Genomic DNA, 22608 nt, shown 5'->3' on the forward strand with positions numbered 1-22608 from the left:
CTCCTTTGGCCGAATGCATGCCCAGCAACAACAGCAAGCAAGCCGGAGGTAAGCGCCAACAATTAACGCAACAAATCAGGAAGTCAACTGCAGCAGCGTTAAAACACGTTACGCACACAACAAACATATTTACTTGAATGCACTTCTTCTTACACACGCGTGGCAAGTGGCAAGGTTTTGCTTTTAGCTTCGGTATTTGTTGTTGTACACCGGCATATGTACACAGTTGCTGGCATTCACACTCGTACCTGCTTTGCTGCGGCTAATTGCCTTGCCGCTGCGCTCTAATGCATGTTGCATGCCTGCAGCACGCGGTTGAATGACTGCCTGCCACTGCCAAGTTGCAACAATATTTACTATAATTGTCACGGTCACTCACCAAGGCGACGACAATAAGCTGCTTTATCTGGTAATAGGCAGCGGCAGTTGCAAACTTGTCGCATACTCATGGCTAAATAATCATATGTTTATTTGTATGTATATACATATGTATGTATGTGTGTATGTGGGCACTCATATGGAGCTATCATTAAATTACACTGTTTATAGTTTTTTGCTCTATCCAAGGTAAGCGCGGAGTTGTTCAAGCTCATTGTTACAATGCTTACAGTATCTATTGCATTCTCCCCTTGTCTCGGACTTCGATTCCTAAGCTGCAGCTTTCTCGGCGCTGCAATGATTGGCGCTTGATAATAGGCACAGTCAAGGCAGCTGCGCCAATTGACACACTTTTCTTTGAAGTATGAATTATTACTTACCGTTAACCGCGACTGTTAACGATTGATTACCTTATCGATTGCCTTGTTGATTACGTTTAGCAGCTGCGATCGGAAGTAATTATTATTTATGCTAATACATATAACTCGACTATAACCGCGTAAGCGGTGTCTACGCCAGTAAAGAAGAAGAAGAGGAATACATATTACTATTACTAAGAATAAAGCATTCTTCTTCCTCTACCTCCTCAATGCGATAACCTCGCATAATGCCATTATAACCTCCCTCAATAACATTCACATTCAAACCGAGGCTTAGTACGAATAAGCCATCTTTTCTTAAGCAAAGCTTATGCTACAGTTTTGCCTTAAATCTAATCCTTTGATGTCAAACGTGCAGATTATTAGTAATATTCGGCTACACCATGTTATAAGTGACTTAGATTACTCCAAATTTAAGTAAGGTATTATTTTCTGGCAATGTCTTAAGAACACGTGATTTGCATTGCAGATTGTGCCAGCTTTTTCTTGAAATATTGTAAGTAGAATTGCCATAACAAACGAGTGGATATGTGTTAGAATTGCTTGAATAATTAATGCTGCTCCATAACACCGCCGACTAGCCAACGTAGATTCAAAAATATCATTGCACAGTGTGTCGAAAATACTCGTATCACAGACAAAATATGCTAGTTAGCTAGAAAGCTAAATATCCTTAACAATAAATTTTACCTATTCGAGATGTTGTTGTTGAAACGGCAGAATTCTGCCAAGTTGACAGCCCTTGGCCGGATAAAAATCCGGGTCAGTTCCGGTTACGTAGACCCGACTGTCGTGGAAACGGATGATCTTTAATGCTTGTTTCCGTCTGTGGGACGGTCTGTATAAACGCGAACTACTCCTCAGTTTTCAAGACATCGATTTGAAATTTTGTAGACATCTTTTTCTGTTCAAGAAGCCGATCATTTGTCGGAACAACCAATATCGGACGAATAAAGTGATCCAATTCGAGGTTAACTACTTTTTTTTTAAGAAAAAACACAAAAACTTCAAATTTAATGGGAAATGTTTATTATCATTCGCAAGAAAATTCTTTTGCATTTAATTTTTGAAGATTATGTTGGCCGCGACTACATCTGAGATGAACCAATCGTTGAGTACAATTTTCGATGACTCGTACGAGCATTTCGACTGGGAACTGCCGAATGACTCTCGTGATGTTTTGCTCCATGGCCTACCCTTACCTACCTTAGACTTTACATATCCCAACAGGAAAAAGTTCAACGCTGAAATATGCGTCACACGATCTTGGTAGCCAATCGACTCCCCCAAAACGTGGAATTATCTGCCCACCGAAGTCTTTTCTCAATAAATTAATTGATTGATGTAATGTGTGGGAAGTGGCGCCGTCTTGTTGAAACCAAATTTCGCCAAAATCACGAGCTTCCATTTCATGCATCAAATAGTCGGTTATAGTCGGATCTTCTTGGAACTTTTCAAGAATCCATAGAGCAAAGCGTTGTCGCTTGGGAAGGTCAAGCGGCTTCAGTTCTTACACAAGCTATATTTCGTACGTCAATCCGAGTTGCGGCGAACGGTGCTGAATCGACTCTCCACCGTTTTCGTGTACACTCAGCTATATATAAAAGTACCTTTACTCGGATCACCCGTTATAAAAAAAGAAAAATGTTGTTAAGACCGTTTTTTGCCAAAAGAAATGCAACTTTTAGGAGTTTAGGAGTTTTAGGAGCTTCGGTTCAGCCAAAGTTAACATGTTTCCTGTTTTGTTCTAAACTTTGACCATAGAGTTCGGAATTCTTACCCACTGTGAATAGCTTAAGCGGATTGGATTTACGCGGATACATTTTTATTACGATAAATTTTTTTAATTTTTTTCTCTTCAAATTTACAGCAACTTTATTTAAAATTATACGTACATATATATACATATGTAGTAATATATGTGTGTGCGCCAATGGCTGTACGTGCTGCAGAGCCGCCAGCCATAAATTTCAAGTTTACGCGCTTCTTTCAATTTTTCCACTGGGAGCAGCAGAGCAAAGCGCTCGAGCTTTAACGAATTTACACTTGGCCGAAGTTTTTTTCGAGTAATTGCAGTTTCGAATTCAAGTAAACTGTCTACCATGTATGTATGTGTACAGATGAGTCGGTGAATTCGAAAGTCCAATGTGGTGACCAAGCGATTACGATACCCAGGAGGTGTAAAAAGAAGAACTGGCAAAGCTTGCCACATGAATATGTTTTTAGATCTTACATAATCAATTCAATCAGTGAAAATAGAGGCGAAGAGTAGAAGAAGCAGCAACTTTTTGCCACTTTTAACACGCAAATCGTTTTGAAGAAAGTCGAGTCGGTCTCACACCAACTGCTTGATGGCCGCTCATATTTGTATCTTTAACTGCAGTCAGTTATATGGCAGCTGGCAGCTGAGTTTTCTGCAATACAGTTGTATTTGAGAATAGCACGCTCCCTCCTCAAGCGCCACAGGGGGGAGCGCTCGACTCCCAATGAGCTTATTTTTCCTTTTTTGGGTGCGGAGTTTGTTGATTTTCGATTTACAACACATAAAAATCCCAACGTTGTGTGCTTTATTATTTAGTAATCGATGCCGTTATGGGATTTGCTGGCGCGCATCCTGTAGCCGAAGGCAATGTACGAACAAACACACATGCCAACGCACGACCAGTCGAATGAATCACTTCGTACGCATCCGCAAAAAAGGATTGAATTGGATTGCTTTTGAAATGAAATAATTTTTTAGCGCTTCAGCTGCTACCGACTACAGCTGGTATCATGCGATGTGCATGTGTGATTCGTGCCAGCATTTGGCGCTCTCATACCTGCCACCGCTCGACGCAATGACAGTGGCAATGAGCCATTCTGTCGCATATTTAATGAGCGTCGGGTTGAGTTTGTTTACATTTACATTTATTGTTGGCACACATGACTTCAGAGCTCCATTTCCAGCGCCATTAAAGAGTGTACAAAGTCCTGCTCGTATGTTTTTGTTGCTGCTATGAATAAAAAATTTCACATTCCACCGCAATTCATTTGAATCCTACAACACTCCTGGTGTGTGCGCTGTTTACTGTCTCTGTCTTTTGTTGTTGCATTACATTTTACAGAATCGAAATCGAAGCTTATCAAATATTTAGGTGCGAAGTCAACAAAATAAATAAAAAGCAATACTTTAGGGTGAGGGGGCAGTGTGGTGCAAAGCTGCAAACGAAGTAAAGCGTTGGAATTTTGCAAAAAAAAAACTGAGTATTTGTGCGGTAAAGATGTAATGTCGGGTTAACCTCCATTGACTTTATGATAATGCGCGGCAGGAAGCAAGCACACTCATTTCACTACTCTTTGTACATATAAAGGGCTTTGTTTTTAAATCCATATATACATACATACATGCATATAGTATGTGCCTCAGCACGTGCGCGAAGCCTCTATCACAAGCGAAACATTGCAAAATATCCACATAATCATATAGTAGTATGCGTATGCCCAACTAAACGACCGAGAATTTTTTAGTAGTTAAAGAGTTTCTGAACAACTGGAAGTCTTTCAGATTGATTAGTGCACGTTTTGATTAACTGCTCATTAAGTTAGCAGAACAAGTGAGGTTTTCGCAAATGGATCTCTTCAAATTTGTCTAAAATTAGTAAGACGCTCTGAATTGCTCATAAGAAGATCCTGTTATGATTTCCACAACCATTTTTCTCAGGTTTACTCGTCTCACGGTACGGTCTACTGCTTCTGTTAGGTAAAAATAATTTATTTCTTTGAGAGCTAGATTCCAAAAACTTTGCTCGCATTGAAGTATAATATAACAACTTTAAGACAAATCAGGCAATTACTTCATGGAGCTCAGTTTGAGTTTATGAAATGAAGCAAGACTGCTCAGCCAGAAACTCAGCCTATCTCCTTGACTCACTACCAAATCGTTTAAGTTCAGCTTGTTTCCCGCGCAACAAATCAAATGTGACCCGTACAGGTTCACATTGTCAGTCCGAGTCAAATTTATTTACATGCTTTTGTATTAATTCATAACCGCTCTTTAGTATCAATACAGGCTTAGATTAAAGAACTGATTGTCATCCCAAGAACGATATTGCTCAAGTTTTTATTTACATTGTTCTCAAGTCATTCTCTAAGTTGCCGGACCACTGCTGTACATTTTAAACTGAGGACTAAGCTACTGCGGAATCCGCAAAGCTGGCCTCCAATGCAGCTAAATAAAATATGAAGTCAACATCAACGTAGACAGCCAAGCAGCAATCTCTCATCGCATATCAGCCAGAAGTGTCTTGGAAAGCAGGGCAACAATGGAAAGTGTTGCCAAAAGCAAGCAGTTTCACTTCTACTTGGTGGCAGGTCAGAAAGACATCGATGGCAATAAAATAGTGGACGACATTGCCAAGAATTGTGTATGACTAATACCCGGAAACGTGGTTAACTATGGGATACTTATGCCTTGTCCATACGATGGAGAGAAGCATGTTAAAGAAAATAAAAACACGATGGAATGAGCTTCTTGGGTGCAAAACTGCAAAAGCGTTGTGCAAAACGGTAGATTGGAAGTACACAAAATTCCTATTGCCACTCGATAGAAGAGACTGTAGGAATATGATCGGAATACTAACTGGTCACTGTCTGGTGGGACACATGCCCGCAGAATTGGGAAGACTGCACGAAATCTCTAGAGGAAGACACCAGGAACAAAATGGAGCATCTCTTATGCACTTGTCCGCATTGGCAAAACTACGCTGTAAGCATCTGGGGTTCCCATGGTATGATACACGGGAAGAGGTATCGATAGTGAGGCCACAGAGTCTATTGAAATTCGCGTCAATCACAGGCATCCTAAACGATGACTACTCCTCATGTACCTAGTAACTGAACTCTATCTATTATCGCAAAGGACCGAAACTGGTTTATGTGTGGTTCACTGGTTTGTCAGACTAGCCTAACCTAACCTAATTCTGTAAATTAAATCTTTTAGACATTCTTGGAGCAAAAGGTGTGATATTTCAAAAACATATCGGTAGGACTGTCCTCAATTACTATCCCAAATATGAGCGCGATCTGTCAACCAGTTTGTTTACAGCAACTGCTTAAGACGGCACACCTCAGTAGTGGCGTTACGATATTTAAAATGGATACAAATTTTGAGCAAAGAATTTTAATTTTTCATTTCTAACCAAATATCGTTGCGAATGTTGGAAAAGGCTTACGGAGATTCAGTTTTATCAAAAACACAAGCTTACGAGGGGTACAAAACCTTGAAAGACGATCAAGAGATCATTGAAGACATGCCTCATTCTGGACGACTTTCTACCTCTTCAACTGATAGAAATATTAGAAAAGTGAAGGATATGGTGCACGAAAATCGTCAGACAAGTGTTAGAGAAATGGCAGGAGATCTTTAATTTCTACGTACGAATGATCTTGGTGGATATTTTAGGTAGGAAACGCTTTCTTGCTCGACTCGGCCTGATAAAGCAGATTTTTTTTTAAGAGTACCGTAAACACGCCTCTTTGGACATTCGTGCGAATTCCGATCCCCCATTCATGGAGAGTATTTTAACTGCCGAAGAGTCAACCGTCATCGGATTGAAGGGAAAAAACGAACCAACACCAAAAAAATCACGCCAAAGCCGCTCAAAAATCAGGGTGACGCTCACTTTTTTTCCTCCCCGATATTCATGGTTTGGTGCTTCATGAATTTGTTCCGGAAGAACAGGCGGTCAATAAGGAGATAAAACAAAATTCGCTGAAAGAGCTGAAGGCCATCCCAAAAAGTGCTTATGAAAAGTGTTTCGAGCACTGGAAAACATTTGCCTGTCGATTTTCATAAGTGTGTTACATCTCGTGGGCATTACTTTGAAGGCGACAAAATAAATATTGATGAATAATTAAATACAAATTACAATTTCTGGGTACCTTTTAGATTATTAATGGACCTGACATTAAATTTTGAAAGTAATTAAAGGAAAACTCTGGAAACATTTACCTATTCATTTTTTTTTTGCATTTTTCTCTCTCTCTTCAAATATTCTTTTGGCTCATATCAGCAAATGCATAACGCACGATTTTTGCATAAACATAAATATTGTTACAATGTGTATTTGCAACAACAAATGTGCCTTTCACCTATCGTTTGATCAACTAAATCGCTGCGTTTAACACCAATTTGTTTGCGTTTCTAAATTTTATTTATAACGTTATTACGGTTATCCACAAAGCGTGGGCATTAGCGTATCAACACGCACATAGCAATTGGCATCATATGCACCCATGTGTATTCACATACATACATATGTATATACCAGATATATACCAGATATGTTTATGCTTGCAACACGTCGCGAAAATAACAATTATCTAGCCTAAATCATAAATCTATGGGGATCAGCGCGGCTTTAAAATGACACCTAAGCCTTGTTGATGATGTCGGCAAGGTTGCAGCATATGTACAGCGGTATATGTGTATCTATGCATGTCCGTATGTGTTTTAAAGCATATTTGAAATTTGAAAATATAAAATCTACGTTTATACGATTCGCTTTTTTTAAGCACATGTACATCTTAACGTATGAATGAAGGTTTAGAATAACGGTAAACATGTAAACGGTAAAGGTGCACATGTAATACACTTGCATATTTAAGCAACTCAAATTGTACGCCGTCACTTAAAACGCGCGAATGATTTGCTCTTGCTTCCGCTGTAAAAATAAAACGACTACGCATATATACACACACACACACATACGAACAAACACATCGCACTGGAAATTCACGTCGTGGCGTGTAATAAAAATTCGCACGGTGATACATGCAACCCTGCCAAAGCGTGCACAATCCGCTTGTTTTTAGAGTGGAATATCAAACAAATGTACAACACAACTGTAAATTTGTGTTTTGGCATGTTTTTCTTGTTTGCCACCAAGAGATTTGCCTGTAAAAAAAATTGTGAGTGCTTAAGACCCCCCATTCGCATGGCTGTGTAGGGCGCGTCTTGTGAAGGCGAGGGTTATGGCACTTTTACGCCACAATTTCGCGGCATTTTGGCGGATAATGTGCGCTTGACACTAAAGCTGCATCACCGTGGGAAGCATACACTTAGGCGCGCTAACCCACACGCACAACCACAAGCATACACACGCAGCTACAAGAACAGCAGTCAAGTTGTATGCAAAATTCAAATACAATATTTTTGAATTGTTACAAAGCCCAAGAGAGGCAAATAAAATATTTAAGCGCTCTCCAGCAGCAGCAGCGGCTAAAGTAGCAAATAAAAGTTGTAGCTGAAACTAGCGGCAAGTGAGCGAAGAACGGCAGAGAGTGTGTGGCAAGTAGCTGGCTTCTTCACAGTGCCGTCGCAGTGGTGAGTAAGCTCTGCGGTGATAGTCACGCTGCCGGCGGACAACTCGTGATAATCATATTCGACTTAACGGTCCCGAGTGACGCGCTGAAGATGATGCGACATAACCATAGATATACATACATACATATGTACATAAATTTACAGTATTGTTGGGTGTCATCTTCAAAGTATAATCAAAAATGCTTTTGTTGTAAGAAAATTTACTTGAAGTTAAGCATTATATATAAAAATTGTGTTTGAATGAAATTATGATTGAGGTTAGAGTTCAACTTGAGATGAATTGAGTCAAAATTATTTCATTTCCTTTTTATGAATCAATTTTTTTAATCATAAAGGACTCTCATGAGATGTTAATACTAAACATATTTTAAGGAGATACCTCTGTAATGGCTCATTTGAAATAAGTGTTCATTTCAAGAAATTTTTTCTCAGAAATAATGTGAATTTGTAAAAAATTTTTCCGTATGTCCCATCACTGTCCCGGAGCATATAACACAGCAATATTCTAGTTGAAAAAAATCTGCTCGAATCTGCTTTTCCTTTTCCTTTAAATAATTTCCGTTATCATTATTCGACCATCGTTGTATCGTTTTTAAAAACTGCGCCTCCATTATGGCTGTTAAGAATATTTTTTATTGCAGTTTTATTTACTTACACCAACGGTGTCGTTCGTGCGCATTCCCGCCGGTGTAGTTTTCATTTTTCACCAAAGTTCGCCTAACTTTTGTTGCTTGTCAAAGTTGAGACAAAAACAGCGGCTCCCAATATTTCCCGCCTTGCTAATGTCAACTTACAACGAATAATAAATTGTTGTTCGGAAGTTGTGTTTTTCCTACGAACTTTTTATGCTTTCACATACTGTTTTAAATCGTAAATTTTTTAAGAATCTAAGGACAAGTGTGGAGCATGTTATTTCTTAATTGGTCGCATACTCTATTGGCATTGGAAAATGTTTGTTTCAGCACATTGTAGCTAAGAGTTGCTTCCTATTTTAAGCTGTGCCAACAATTCTCATATTCATTTCATTTATGTTGTTGCTATTATTCAGCGTTCTTACAGCAAAGTACCCAATTTTTCAAATACTGGTTTCAGGTTTTTGAAATCAAAACTTCTTCTCGCCTAAAAACTTTGTCTGGTTTATCTTAGCGCCTTAACGTGAGTAGGGGAACCCCACAAGGTGGAGTTCTCACTCTTCTTCTATGATCTTAAAGATTGTGTCTGGCGGATGATTGCCTATGCAGACGATGTAGCACTTATGGTCAAAGGAAAGTTTCTAAGTACCGTGTACTGGTGCAAATTGGGCGATCGAAAGTAGTCTCGCCAAAAACCGAGATGGTTTTACTTACTAGAAGATAAGATCCCAGTGGCACCGCTGCCGCAAATGAAACACATCCGTCTGCTACTGGCAGATACAGTGAAATATCTAGGGCTCATACTGGATAGAAAGCTTCCTTGGAAGCCGAATAACGAGGTTGCAGCCATTAAGGTAGCAGTAGCTCCGCTGCTCCGGAGTGCAGCCCCCTTCAAAGAAATAACCAATCACTCAGATAGCAGAACGGCGATACTAGCCTTGAACTCATTTACAGTGCGTTCAGGGTTGGTCGAGGAGTGCCTAATCCCGCTATCAATAGTATCGAGTGTCTTTGTGATAAGACTGGTATGGGTGCCGGGCTATAGAAGAATCGCAGAAAATTGCAAAGCTGATGAAATACCAAGGAAAGGCACCCTAGAACCGCTATCGGTAGAATGGAAGCGAGTGGGTACTCCCGTATCCTCTTGTGTTCTACTACTTGATAGCTGGGCTTCGCGGAAGGTAGGCCAGCGCTAAGCCACCACCGGTACATGGGCTGCCGCAAAAGCCTTTTGACTCAAGTTCGATCGCAGGAGATGTGATCTCTTTGCCCTCAGTAAGTCTAGCCCCTCATTTAGCTTCACAAATATCAGTCCACGAGTTGTCAATACATAGATTGAATCAATAATTATTTGCATTGTCATAATATTTTTCTTGTTCTTTACCCCTTCTTAATTCGCTCTTATCAAACAATTCTCATAAACATTATAGAACAAAATTTTCATTAAATTTTTTGATATAAGTAGCTCATAAAGTTTATTGTTTAATTAATTTTCTCCTCCAAAATCTCAAGTAACGAATTTTCGTTTGATCAGTTCAGCAGCTCTCACTCTGAAAAAGGAAAATTATGTCAACATTTGGTTTTCCGCAAACTCATCAGCATCCACATCATGTCTACATCGTTGTGTGGGTAACACCATAACGGTTGTTTTTCATAAATTCTTAAGAAGCTATAACTGCAAGGGAGGCACCAACCATTCCCCAGCGCCCCCCAATACTGTCACAGTCATGACGCTTGGCTGCGGCTGACTGTCGTGTTTGAAGGATGGTTGCGAGTTGTTCCCTGTCGCGCTTTTCTCTTCAATTTTTTATTAGCACCATGTCTTATTTATACACAATTTGTGTGTGTGTGTGTGTGTGTGTAAGCGAGCGTGTTCGTTCCAGTTTTTTTTTTTTTTTTTTGCAATGTTGTTATTGTGTTTATATCGCCATTTGATGGAGTGTATCGCACTCAATTATTATCAAATATGCACCTCTGCTTATGATAACGTCTTGGCTCGTCTTGGCTGCCGAAGGTGTCGCTAACTCGGCAGCAAATGGTACATTTATTTTCTTGGGTAGTCTGGTGTGAGCGGCGGAGCATGTGCTACAACCACCCAGCGCATCTATTTCGAGCTTTTTCGTACCACTCTATCACCCTTTCCGGTTGCACACTCCAAGGCAGAGATGCAGATCCACTCGCTGCCATTAATTTTTTCTCACATCGTAAATTTCAGAATAAGGCTGATGATGAATTATTTCATTGGTTGTGGCACAGGTATTAAGCGCTAGTAAAAATAACGGTATTTAAATTTTCTTTTGAAATTATTCCTGAAAGTGAACAAATGTTTTCTTCTTTCAAAAGGTGATCTCTTTAAGCAGAGGCTAGAATCTGTAACAAGATTTGTATCAAAGGAGAACTAAAAAGTAATTTTAAAGTGTTTTTTTTTTTTTATTATTATTCCTAGAAATATTTCTTCAACAATGTATTTTTTTCCTTCTTCGTTGCAGTTTTGACCGCGATCAACCCTTCACATTCCAAATTGGCGCTGGCCAAGTGATAAAGGGCTGGGACCAGGGTTTACTGGACATGTGCGTCGGTGAGTGCAAAATAATATTCTACCATAATAATTACCATATTTTATAGCCATAATTTTATTTATAATTTCTATATGTGTTCATATTTGCACAGGCGAGAAACGTAAATTGGTCATTCCTCCCGAGTTGGGTTATGGTGATCGTGGTGCTGGCAACGTCATCCCACCAAAGGCCACACTCTTCTTTGAAGTCGAATTGATCAATATCGGCAACACTCCACCACCAACCAATGTCTTCAAGGAGATCGACGAGAACGGCGACAAGCAGCTGAGCCGTGATGAGGTAAACGTTTATGTATGGATCGCACTTTCTTCACCACGTAATTAGTTACATTAAGACGTTGTGTTGAACGTTCAATGGAATTGGTGATGGTGGTGATGATGACTTAGATATACTTAAATATACAGTTAGGGCGGTAGAGAGTAAACCGGGGCCCGAAGATGATTGTAGTGAATTGTTGGTGATAGAAATTTACAAAACATTGTAGCAGAGCTCCGGGACTGATAACTCCGGGTTACGAAATAATTATTCTCGATCTTCCCTACATCTTTTCACTGCATAGATTATATGGGTATTTATTTAAATCCAACTTTATTTTAACGAAAAAATTCCGGAATATAGGGAACTACAAAGCTCCATAGTATGAGACGTCATTGTACTATTTTTCAAAATTATTGGACTGTTCTTTCGAAAGAGTAGAAGTACAGGGTTTGTCCGGAAATTATTATAATAGGACTGATTTTCTTCCGCCGCAACTGTACTTCGTAACGCACGCGCGCCGACTGGATTCTGTAGAAGGCGTTCCTAGCAAACGAACGATCGGCTGGTCAGTTGTCTCCGAGCACCTGGAGATTCAGGACAAACATTTTCCCGCGACGTGTTTCTGTGAGCGGTGTAAGCCGAAAATGCAGCGTTCGTTAGAGCAGAGGTATGCAATTAAATTTTGTGTGAAAGCTGACAGGCTGTTGCTTAAGCAAGAAGCGGTATGTTTCGGTGGCACCAGGCCTTTTTGGAGGGCCGGGAAGAGGTCGCTGATGAAATCAAAAGTGAAAACGATGCCCATAATCTTTTTTGACATCAAAGGCATCGTCCACCATGAATTTGTTCCTCCTGGACAAACCGTCAACGCCAAGTTTTACGTGGAGGTCCTCAAGAGACTCAAACGAAGGGTCAATCGGGTCCAACCTCACATCGCGGCCAATTTTTTTTGTTTCCTTGCCTGAAAAGACCTATGGAAGGGTATCCAAGCAGCATGCACCTCGGCTCTCAAGGCTATTCCGGAGAATACCTTCCGTGACGCCTTCAATGCTTGAAAATCGCGCTGACAGCACTGCATCGTCGCAGAAGTAGCCTATTTTGAAAGCTTTTAAAGAATTTTAACAATTGGTTCAATGATTTTTTTTATCGACTCAGTCCTATTACTTTCCGGACAAACCCTGTATGGAACCTGAGATTATATTGGGATATCTAATAACATAGGAAATTCGAATCTGGAAATACATTTTCTTCAAGTCCGAAGTTTAAAGAGGACTTGAAATTACTCGTTTGTGACGTGAGGTCCCAAGATCCTCTTTATATTCCGTATTAGATTACAACTCAATGCAAAATTTAATGATGGGCCTGGACCAAAATATTTTAAAGGACTTAGCACTTTTAGAAGTACATATGTATGTGATCGTACTCACATTTATTAATTTTTGTGTGTGTTTTGGTAGCTTTTGCATGGGCAAAACCTCCAGTGCACTAACATTTTTCAAACTGCATGATAAACTAACATTAATTTATACAATCATTTATGCACCTTATATACATGCTATATACATACATACATACTTGGTATATATACATACATATTTCAACAGTATTATTCAAACTTTTCCATAATTCAATGTATTTTCCTTCCTTCAGGTCAGCGAATATCTTAAGAAACAAATGACCGCCGTTGAAGGTCAAGACTCAGAGGAACTGAAAAACATGCTCAAGGAGAACGACAAACTTGTTGAGGAGATCTTCCAACACGAAGACAAGGACAAGAACGGTTTCATCTCGCACGACGAGTTCTCCGGTCCCAAACACGACGAACTCTAAGTCAACGGCGACTGGCGAGTGGTGGCAAAGTTGCCAAATATACTTGTACAATAGTAGTTATATTAATGGGTAGCTGAAGCTTACGCTCCATCCCACACTCATGCATTCGCAACAACACAAACACACACGCACATACGTTCACAAAAATATACGTACATAACTTAAAAAATAATAATAATTAAAAAACAACAAATTGCATTGTAGGAAAATGAGGTTAAACATACATACGTACATACATACATGTACATAAAATATTTTTACAAGCAAGCGTTGAAGTGAAATTAAATAAAAACTTTTATTTATAACCGCGACGCAAGAATCTTCCTCTCTCCACCATTTTAAAACAAGACGTAGAACAAAAGCAAGGAACAGGCACTACTTAGCTATAAAAAGTCCACAAACAATTTGTGTTTTGTTATTTTTTGATCATTATTCGCTTTTTATAGTCAATAATGCGATTCGCATTTTAAATTAATGATTTTATTTTCTTTTGTACTTTTTCACATGCAAACAACACACACTTAAGTAAAATGTTAACATTGTAATTTATGTTGTACATATGAGCAATGCTAATTTTGATGAAAAATTTATAGTTTGTACAATATGTGTAAGCATTTTTTATGGCAAATATTGTATTGGATGGAAGAAAATGTGAAATAAAGTTTATTTAAAAAATTTTAATTTTTTCTTGGCATTTTTTTTGTTTTTTTAGACTCAAGGTTCTGGAGAGGTTTTGAGAAAACACTGAACACTGCCTTCGAGGTCCAAATGGAGGCTGGTTGAGTTAAACTTTTATTTAGCCGCTGTACTAATATTACCTAATTCGAAGGTTGAAAAGTGGGGAAGGGGAGCGTATTTCTCAAATGGAGAAAGAAGGGACTGAAATTATTATGTTAAGCTTGAAATACTAGGAGACATAGAGGTTGCCTCAGAAATACAACGCATGTAGAAGTCCTATGCCCGCAATAATCCGAATAAAGTGGAACATACGTCCGAAATATACTTAATTTATGGAGAGTCCATTCTTCTAATCTGAGAATCAAACGATGCAAAAAACCAAATTTTGCTGAAAACACACAACCGAGGCTTATAACAAGTGTATGGAAAATTGGATTGAACATTGGCATGCTTGTATTGGTTCAAAACGATCTTATGTTGAAAGCGATACAAATTTTTTTATCAAAATACATAATAATTCTGTTATTTCAGTCCGGGTCAAATTTTAGCGTATTATATTATTAACTTAGAATCACTTTTACCAACTTACTAGGTAGGTACTAAAAGTTGAGGACAAAAATCGGTCCGTCACTTAATAAATGTTTGGTCTCGCAGAAATATGTATATTCGAATTGGCAAAAGTGAATATCGTATATGAAAGATTGTTGAGCTGTGCCAACTTTATGGCTTGATTTTATGTTTGAATCTCAGTTTGGACTTGACAGAAATCCCTTAGCCAATCAAGTTAAATAATTTCTAATTGCAAGAAACATTATTTTATTTAATTCCCTAAAACAATAAATGAAAGAACCCATTTGCTTTTATACTAATATAGTTTGTTTATATAATTGCTAATAAGATAGGTACTTTATTTCTTGTAAAATTTTGTCGTAAAGAAATTAAAGTTTCCAATAAAATGAAGATACAATTCGTTTAGTTACATATTATTCTTTACACTAAAAAACAAATTACACAAAAAGGTCTCTAATCATCTTAACTACGTATATTCAATATACACACAGGTGTATGTGTGACCCCCCATACCAACAAAATTAGCTTTTAAAGCAGCCTTATTGATAAAAAGAACTCATAATACATGCTAAACGTCTCAGCGCTGATTAAATGATAATATTTGTTTAACTACATTCCATTATATTGCCAATTGTCGTAATTTAGTTGCCGCTCGTATATTTTGATCATAGCTAAGCCAATGTCAGAGTAAAGTAACAACTTTTTTGTGGCCTACACTCCCAATTTACGAATTTATGCATGTTATGCTTCTTCAAGCTTTAACGCTAACTTTATAGATCAGTTATAATAATATATAGCGTAGAGATACGCTCATGTCCACTATTTGCAATACTGCCTCACATATCCAATATTCCGCTTAGAGTAGTATAGACTAACAATTTAAAATGTAAAAAACTAACTCTAAAATTATTGCATCCTCAATGCCGGACGATTCGCCATGCAATGTCGGTATTAAATTGTCGTCCAAAGCATTCATATAAAGCGGAGGGAGCTTGCTGCCACGTGTGCCAGCCTCGTAGCAAACCTGCAAAGCAATTACATGGGTATTGGAGGTAATTTTCGTTAGCTTTGGAACTTACATTCTCTTGATGCAGGGTTGCACGCAAAGCTAACTTCCGGCTGCCACTGGCTACCAGCAGATCAAGAAAGGGCACCAATGCGACACATGCACTGCGCGCAATTTGTCCGGCCATCCGCGTGATGTCCATGGAAGTGGCTGCCAAGGCAGACTGCGCAGATGTGTACCACTCGTCATACTGTTACAAATCGGTTGAAAGAATATTTAGTTTTGAAAATTCTTAAGGAAAATTTCACTACACTCACTTTAAGTATATAAATATCTGTAAGCCGTATGGCGTAGTTAGCATTCGCGTAGTTAAAACTATCGTGCACACGCATACTGGAAATACCTTCCATGGATTTTTCATCAATGGGTGATTTGACGCTGGAAATTAGCATTTATTAATTTGATTATGCTGTTTTATGTTAGTGTCTAAAAATTTACCCGACATTAAAATCGGTGTCGTTCTCCACCCATTTGATGCTCACAACCTCAGTTTGCTGGTCATCGGCGTCCACCGGACCGCATATTATTTCCACATCTTTTTGATTTTGTAGAGAATTTCGTATTTCTTCCATTTTACTGGGTAATATTTGCACCATCAAGCCATCTTCGACGATGCTGCATTTGCCCGATAGGCCGCTCGTACTTTTCAGAGACTCATTCAACACGAAGAAACTAGCGCCAGTAACTTTTAATAAAAAAAATATAATATAACAAATAAAACGCTTAATTAATATTTATAAAAAAAAATTGTACGTATTTTTATGATCAAAAAAATTCTATACAAAAATTTTATAAAAACAAATTAAAAAAAAAATTATAAGAAAGAAATTTAAAAAAAAAACAAATTATTTAACAAAATACGTACAAAAATTATATGAAAAAAGAAGTTGTATATAAAAAATTTATACAAAAAAAGATTTAAAAATGATATTAAAAAAAAAAAAAATATTTAAAAAATATATATAAAAATTATATAAATTATTATAATTAATGCACGTACGTATTTTTATGATAAAAAAAATTCTATACAAAAATATTTTAAAAAACCAATTAAAAAAAAAATTATAAAAAAATTAAAAAAAAAAAACAAATTATTTAACAAAATACGTAAAAAAAAATATATATGAAAAAAAGTTTTATATACAAAAATTTAATAATTAAAAGAAATATAAATAATGTAAAAATTAAAAAAATTAAAAATATTATATTAAAAAAATGATATAAAAGAATATTCCGATCTAATATATATGTACATATAAAAAAATTATATAGATTATTATAATTATCTATTAAAAAAATACAAAATTTTGTATATGAATTAACTATTAGATAAATGAATAAAATATGTATTCAACATAACCTTAAGAGCCATACACTTGTATATTTAAATATCAATGCGAGCATTCACTTTGCCTCCTCTCACCTTTGCGCGGCTGCCCTTGTATATTAATGGCTTGCGTTGAATACGCATACATTTCGGTACCCATGTCATTAACGTTTTGCATGCACACCAGATGTCCGTCCGCAGTTTTTGAAAAGTTTCCACCAAACGCTAATATATGATCGCTGGCATTTTTAATTGCTTTAATGACGTCATCCTGTCGATTACGTGGTATCATTACCGTCGTTTGTCGATCCTCCATATGTATGTACATGCCCTTAATGCAAGGCAATGTATATGAATAATTGCGGAAATCCTGAAGTAGATAATCGAAAATTGCGCACCCATAAAAAAAGTTGATAAATAGAAGCTTACTCACCGCTAGGAAATTGATTATAGTCTGCGCTATTTCGGCATAAACTGATTCGCGATTACGTATAGAGATGTGCGGGCAGGGATAGTAGCGATATTGCGCGCCCAGTCGCAACATTAAGCGAAGTGGAAATACTTTGGCCCACGGCACTTCATAGCGATGTATGAGTATGCCTATGAGGAAGGGTTGCTCCGGCACTAACACATCTTGCAAACATTGAAATGTAGCGCGTATGAAAATGAAACCACCATAGTCACGTGTTCCCAGAAAATTACTCGATCTGGGGCTAGTATAAGACAGCTCGGCGATTGGGTTGCCCAACTCAGCATCACGATAGATCTCATATAGATGAACAAAGATGTCCTTTGGTATTGGCGACGCAGTAGTGTCTTTATTGATCACCGTATTAGTCGATTGTGATTCAAGTTCCAATAGTATAATAAGCTCATCGTTACCAACATGATGCATGCCGCTTGTTGTGAAGTTGATGACGGTGCGATTCATGCAGCATTTTACTGTATATTCAAAAAATAATTCACACACTTCTCGCTCAATAAGCTTCTGTGAAACTATTTTTACTTACGATTTAATATTTTCACATCTACGAAGAAGTTCTTTTCCAACGCAAATCTAAGCGTTTCGCTACGGAGCCGCGCCACAAGTTCCTGATTGTTCTGCACTTCCCTGAAGTCAAAATCACAGTTGCTTTCATCTTTGCGCACATAAACTGGTGGCAAAGAGTTATTGTCACCCGGTGGAATGAAGCAGCCATTTTCATCGCTACCCGAAGGTGGCAAACGTTTAGGTCGCGCAATTGTAGCTGCATCAGCAACCTTACCGCTACTATTAGCGCTTTTCGTTTTATTTGTTACTGATTTCGTTGATTCTACGGAAAATGGCGAAAGGTGAAAGCACAAGCTCAAATTTCATATTTCGTTTCGTTCTTACCTTTATCATCGTCTTGCACTGCCGCCATTGTTGCCGCCGCAGCCATTGGTGGTATGGAGCCACGGAACAGTGATGCTACTAATCCTATTGTGGTTGCATCACTATTACTACTTGCACTTGGTTGCGTGCGTACCGGTGTTGGTGGTTTATTCACTGCACCGCTGCTGCCCCTTGATTTATCACCCTGCTGATGCGCCCCACGTCGCGCATGTTTCGCATCTGCCCATTGATGCTCCATGCTAGCCAAGTCACTGCCGGGCGCTATTCCATCACTAAACATAACGCTTTTCCGTTTGCGCCCTTTTTTGCCGCCATCACCGCCGCCGTTCGATGAATTCGAAGAATAGCTACTGCCTTCTTTTTTAAGCACACCCACTGGCACAATAACCGATGGCGGCTGTATGTTCTGTGTATCCACTTGCCGGTACGGCGGTATGGTGGAACAGTACTCCATGGGATTATTCGGATTGGGTGAACGCACTTGACCTTCTGTTCGATCAGCTTCTGCATTGGTATTTGCAACTGCTGCTGATGCAACATCATTATCGACTCCAGCATTAACCTCACTGCCAACAACGCCGCCACCTTGTTGTCTTTGGGTAAGTATAAGAAAACATTGTAAGCACACACGTGATTCGGCGGTGCTGCTGAGAAACTCCAACTTAAATTTTTGACTGCAGCAAACTGAGCAAAGTACTTTGCCGCAAGCACGACAATGGTGGCGTCGTTTAATCATGGTGAATTTAGCGTGGCACTGCATGCAACCTGTAGCCATATTGTCTGGCACCCAAATTGGAGGCACTTTGCCTAGATTCGCGTATGGATCACTATAGCCTGTGGCTTCAGCCACTTCGTTAATGGCGCCGATTTCATCTTCTGGTGAACCTATTGGAGTTGAATTCGTATCACTTGCATTTGGCGCATGTGAATTGGTATTCTCCATGTGCATCGTTGAATTTTGCAATGTTTGTGTTCCTGGTGGCGTTTGCCCAGCATTTTCATATAAGTTAGACTGTATCATAGGCAAATTAAGTGATGTTGGGCGTTGTGGTCGTTGCGCAGCACCTTCTCCATAAGCCCCCTCATCTGTACTACCACTTTCATCATCTGTATTTTCCGCAGAATTTTTAACCAAATAATCGACCGTGCCTGTTGTAACTTCTTCGTCGCTGATTCGTTCGCCCCCAATGACGCCTCCCTCTAAGGAACACTCGGAACCTGTATACGAAGATGCAACGGAATTAGATAATGGCATCATATTCGTGTCAACATGCGTTGCAGGTATGGAATGCGCACGTAATTCAGAAAACTCAACAGTTGATGCCTGTGAAAAACTGTCCGCATTAACATGATCACTACTAACACATCCCTCTGCCATTTCAGCGCCATTATTTCCTGCTAAGCAAGCTTCACTAGCAACGTTGACTTCAGAATCAGGTCCTGTTTCCTCATTTTTCGTTGTTGACTTTGGTGGCGTAAATGCAACAACATTTTCATCCTCTTTTGCAATTATAGCTGTTGGCTGTGGCTGTGGAGGAGAGTTGTGATTTGTTGAAACATTGAGTTTTGGCAGAACGTCAGCCTCGCTAACATCATCGATGTCCATCTCTTGTAACATGCTATCCAGTTCTGCATCAGAGATTTCGTCCATGGTTGAACCAAATGTTATAGGTTGCTGGAGAACTTTTATGGGTAGCGGTTTATGTGGCGGAACATCACACTCGAGATTTTTGCCTGTAATATTCTCATCAGCTGCTTCACCAGAAGTTTCCACTTTTTTAAAATCATCGGTTCCAAGTGGTGCAGACTATAATTGAGAAAAGTATGTGTATATTAAATAAATGTTTTTATTATTGATAACAAAAATAATGAGATTTTTAAAATAAAAATAAAGTTGCTCAACTCACTTCCGAATTTTGAATTTCTCCAGTTTCTTTTCTTTGCTGGCTTAATAGCGAGTTACTCGTAGTCTCCGACAAATCCTCCAATACGTTTTGCAAAACCGAAGAGGCCGTAGGTAAATTAAGTTGAGAATTTCCGGTTGCCAATGATATGGATGACAACCCTACCGCTATATCTTCTATTCCACCGGTACTTTCAGCTTGCGGTGCACTCATCAATTCGCTCTCCTTTCCATCATCCACTATCTCTTCGTCTGTCATTATACATGCCTCCTCATCGTCTGGTTCAGTTCCGATTGTATGTACAGGCAATAAAGCATCTCGATCATCACTTGCGCACTCATCATCAGGAGTTAGCGGTGCTGAGTGCTCATCAGTGGTGGAAATAATACCAGGAGATGGACCTGACGAGAATGTCGATGACGATGAAGTTGTCAAGGAGTCTGATGAAAGTGGGCTGTTACCACCAACTTCGTTCTCTTCATAACCAATTCTACGAATATGTCTGTTATCTTCAGTAAATTTGTGCAAGTCGTCACTTGCCTCTTCTTCATCTTCTGCATCATCTTCGTACAATTTGTTATGAGCCAATTCTATGCTACTATCACTTCGAGCATCCATTGTTTTCACAACCATATCATTATTTAAAGTGTTTTCTTGTATTTGATTCGTTGCCAAATTGTCTGAAATGACTCCATCAACAAATTCATTTTCATTTGAAATCGTCTCCAAGTCCTTTTTCGGCTTAGCTACGTCCGATATCAGACGACACTCTTCATCATACCTCTGTACGGGTGCAGTCTCCAGCGATTCTACATTTTTTTGATAGTCATCTAAGCTGTTGAATACCTGGGAGACACCTACAAATCCACTTTTGTGAGTGGAGCTGTTTAAACTAACACCAGCACTTCCATTATCCCCTTTAGACGGATAGTTAGTCGATTCGGCAGCATTTTGTGCTGTCGTCGTATTCCCTGCGGATATAGATCTATTGTGTTCATCTGCCGCCTCTCGCAATTCCAAATTGTCTAAAACTTGGTCTATATCCACTAGATCCATTTCAATGTTAAGTTCGTTGTTGCCATCTAACCTATGGAATAACCAATCATCGTCATAAATCTTTTAGCGATTAATAAAACATTTAAGTTGAGAGAATAAATCGAAATAGCGCTAAATTAACACATAGGGTATCACAGAGGAACATAACGGCCCTCATGATTCCAGAATTACACCTGCTTGTGATATTTGAAAGACGGTGCAGTATTTCTAAAACTTAAAATATTTGCCAAAATTCTTAAATTATACTTTTCAAAGTTATAACAGATGTTAACGATTTTTGCTATTTACACACATTTATACATATGTACAAATAAAAATTTCAAACCGCTTCACATTTTACTATGGGGCTATAAACCCATCAACCGGTCCAGCAGCCAGCACCGCTTCCATGTAGGTACAAACACCTACAGCACCTTTTCAAAAACGATTCTAATGTCGTTTGCGTCCAGTTAATACGTATCTACATACGCAAACAAAATCATATTGGATTTACTTCTTCAAAACCATGACTGGGGTACAATTTAGACAGTAGGAGATAATCCGTTTATTCCAAAGGGCCTTTCTATTATTGCTGCGTGATTCCTTTCTGTTGATGAATCATCTTTTCACAGTTTTTCTATTATTTACAAATTTTCCAATACACTCAGCTGTGCAAATTATCAAACATTACAAAGGTCTCTATTCAATTTCCTAACTCCCCCAGTGCAGCTTTCACTTTATAAACGACGGAATTGGTTCATCATTGTTAATATATGTTTGCATATAATAGGAATTGTTATTGCCGACTACATACCCTTAAATTTTAAAAAGATTTAATTTCACTTGTCTAATTCGCGTAGCAAATTTATTTCTAAATCTGTGATATTAAACAAAAAATGCACTTGTATCTGCAGATAATGAACAGGGTTGCAGCTCCAGAATCCAAAAAATAGTATGCAAATACACTTAAAAAATGGATTCATATTTCAATGCGAAACTACTAACGATCGCTAACTAGATATATGTAATATAAAAAATATTAAAAAAACTTCGATCCAAAAAAACTTTATTCATTTATAACTTGTAAACTAATTTTTCTTCATTTATCACACTTTTGTGTTCATCTATTTCTCAATTGTAATCCGTGTGGATTCAGTTAATCAGCCAAATAACTCTGGGTACCTTACTATAGCAGAACTGTCAAGTTATAGATACAATTACAAGACAAACTTGGCA

The 22608-nt window shown here is 38.4% G+C and overlaps 2 protein-coding genes across 8 annotated transcripts in view; one reads left to right on the forward strand and one right to left on the reverse strand.

Annotated features, from left to right (window-relative positions):
• Positions 1 to 13572, forward strand: part of LOC120772326 (FK506-binding protein 2) — a 33271-nt gene extending 19699 nt beyond the window's left edge. For 2 of the 3 annotated variants that reach the window (XM_040100858.1, XM_040100857.1), the window contains exons 3-5: positions 11243 to 11331; positions 11424 to 11623; positions 13238 to 13572. In XM_040100858.1, the coding sequence (XP_039956792.1) occupies positions 11243 to 11331; positions 11424 to 11623; positions 13238 to 13417 (469 nt within the window). In that variant the 3' untranslated portion in view covers positions 13418 to 13572. The remainder of the gene's footprint in view (positions 1 to 11242; positions 11332 to 11423; positions 11624 to 13237) is intronic. The other variant, XM_040100859.1, reaches the window with a different exon arrangement.
• Positions 13573 to 14948: 1376 nt separating this feature from the next.
• On the reverse strand, positions 14949 to 22279 carry LOC120770389 (zinc finger FYVE domain-containing protein 9). 5 transcript variants are annotated; one of them, XM_040097815.1, is made up of 10 exons: positions 22187 to 22279; positions 20341 to 21424; positions 18434 to 20240; positions 18069 to 18371; positions 17492 to 18000; positions 17155 to 17428; positions 16170 to 16416; positions 15989 to 16109; positions 15745 to 15921; positions 15537 to 15689 (listed from the first exon to the last, which is right to left on the reverse strand). In XM_040097815.1, exons 2-10 carry the CDS (start codon positions 21391 to 21393, stop codon positions 15537 to 15539), a joined length of 4644 nt encoding a protein of 1547 aa, XP_039953749.1. In that variant the 5' UTR covers positions 21394 to 21424; positions 22187 to 22279. The 5 variants fall into 5 exon arrangements, with proteins under 5 accessions (XP_039953754.1, XP_039953749.1, XP_039953751.1 ...); XM_040097817.1 differs by having other exon boundaries at positions 20341 to 21419; positions 22187 to 22245; XM_040097816.1 differs by lacking the exon at positions 22187 to 22279 and adding an exon at positions 21719 to 21865.
• Positions 22280 to 22608: the final 329 nt, after the last annotated feature.

This window comes from Bactrocera tryoni, chromosome 3, assembly GCF_016617805.1.
Source record: "Bactrocera tryoni isolate S06 chromosome 3, CSIRO_BtryS06_freeze2, whole genome shotgun sequence".
NCBI lineage: Eukaryota > Metazoa > Arthropoda > Insecta > Diptera > Tephritidae > Bactrocera > Bactrocera tryoni.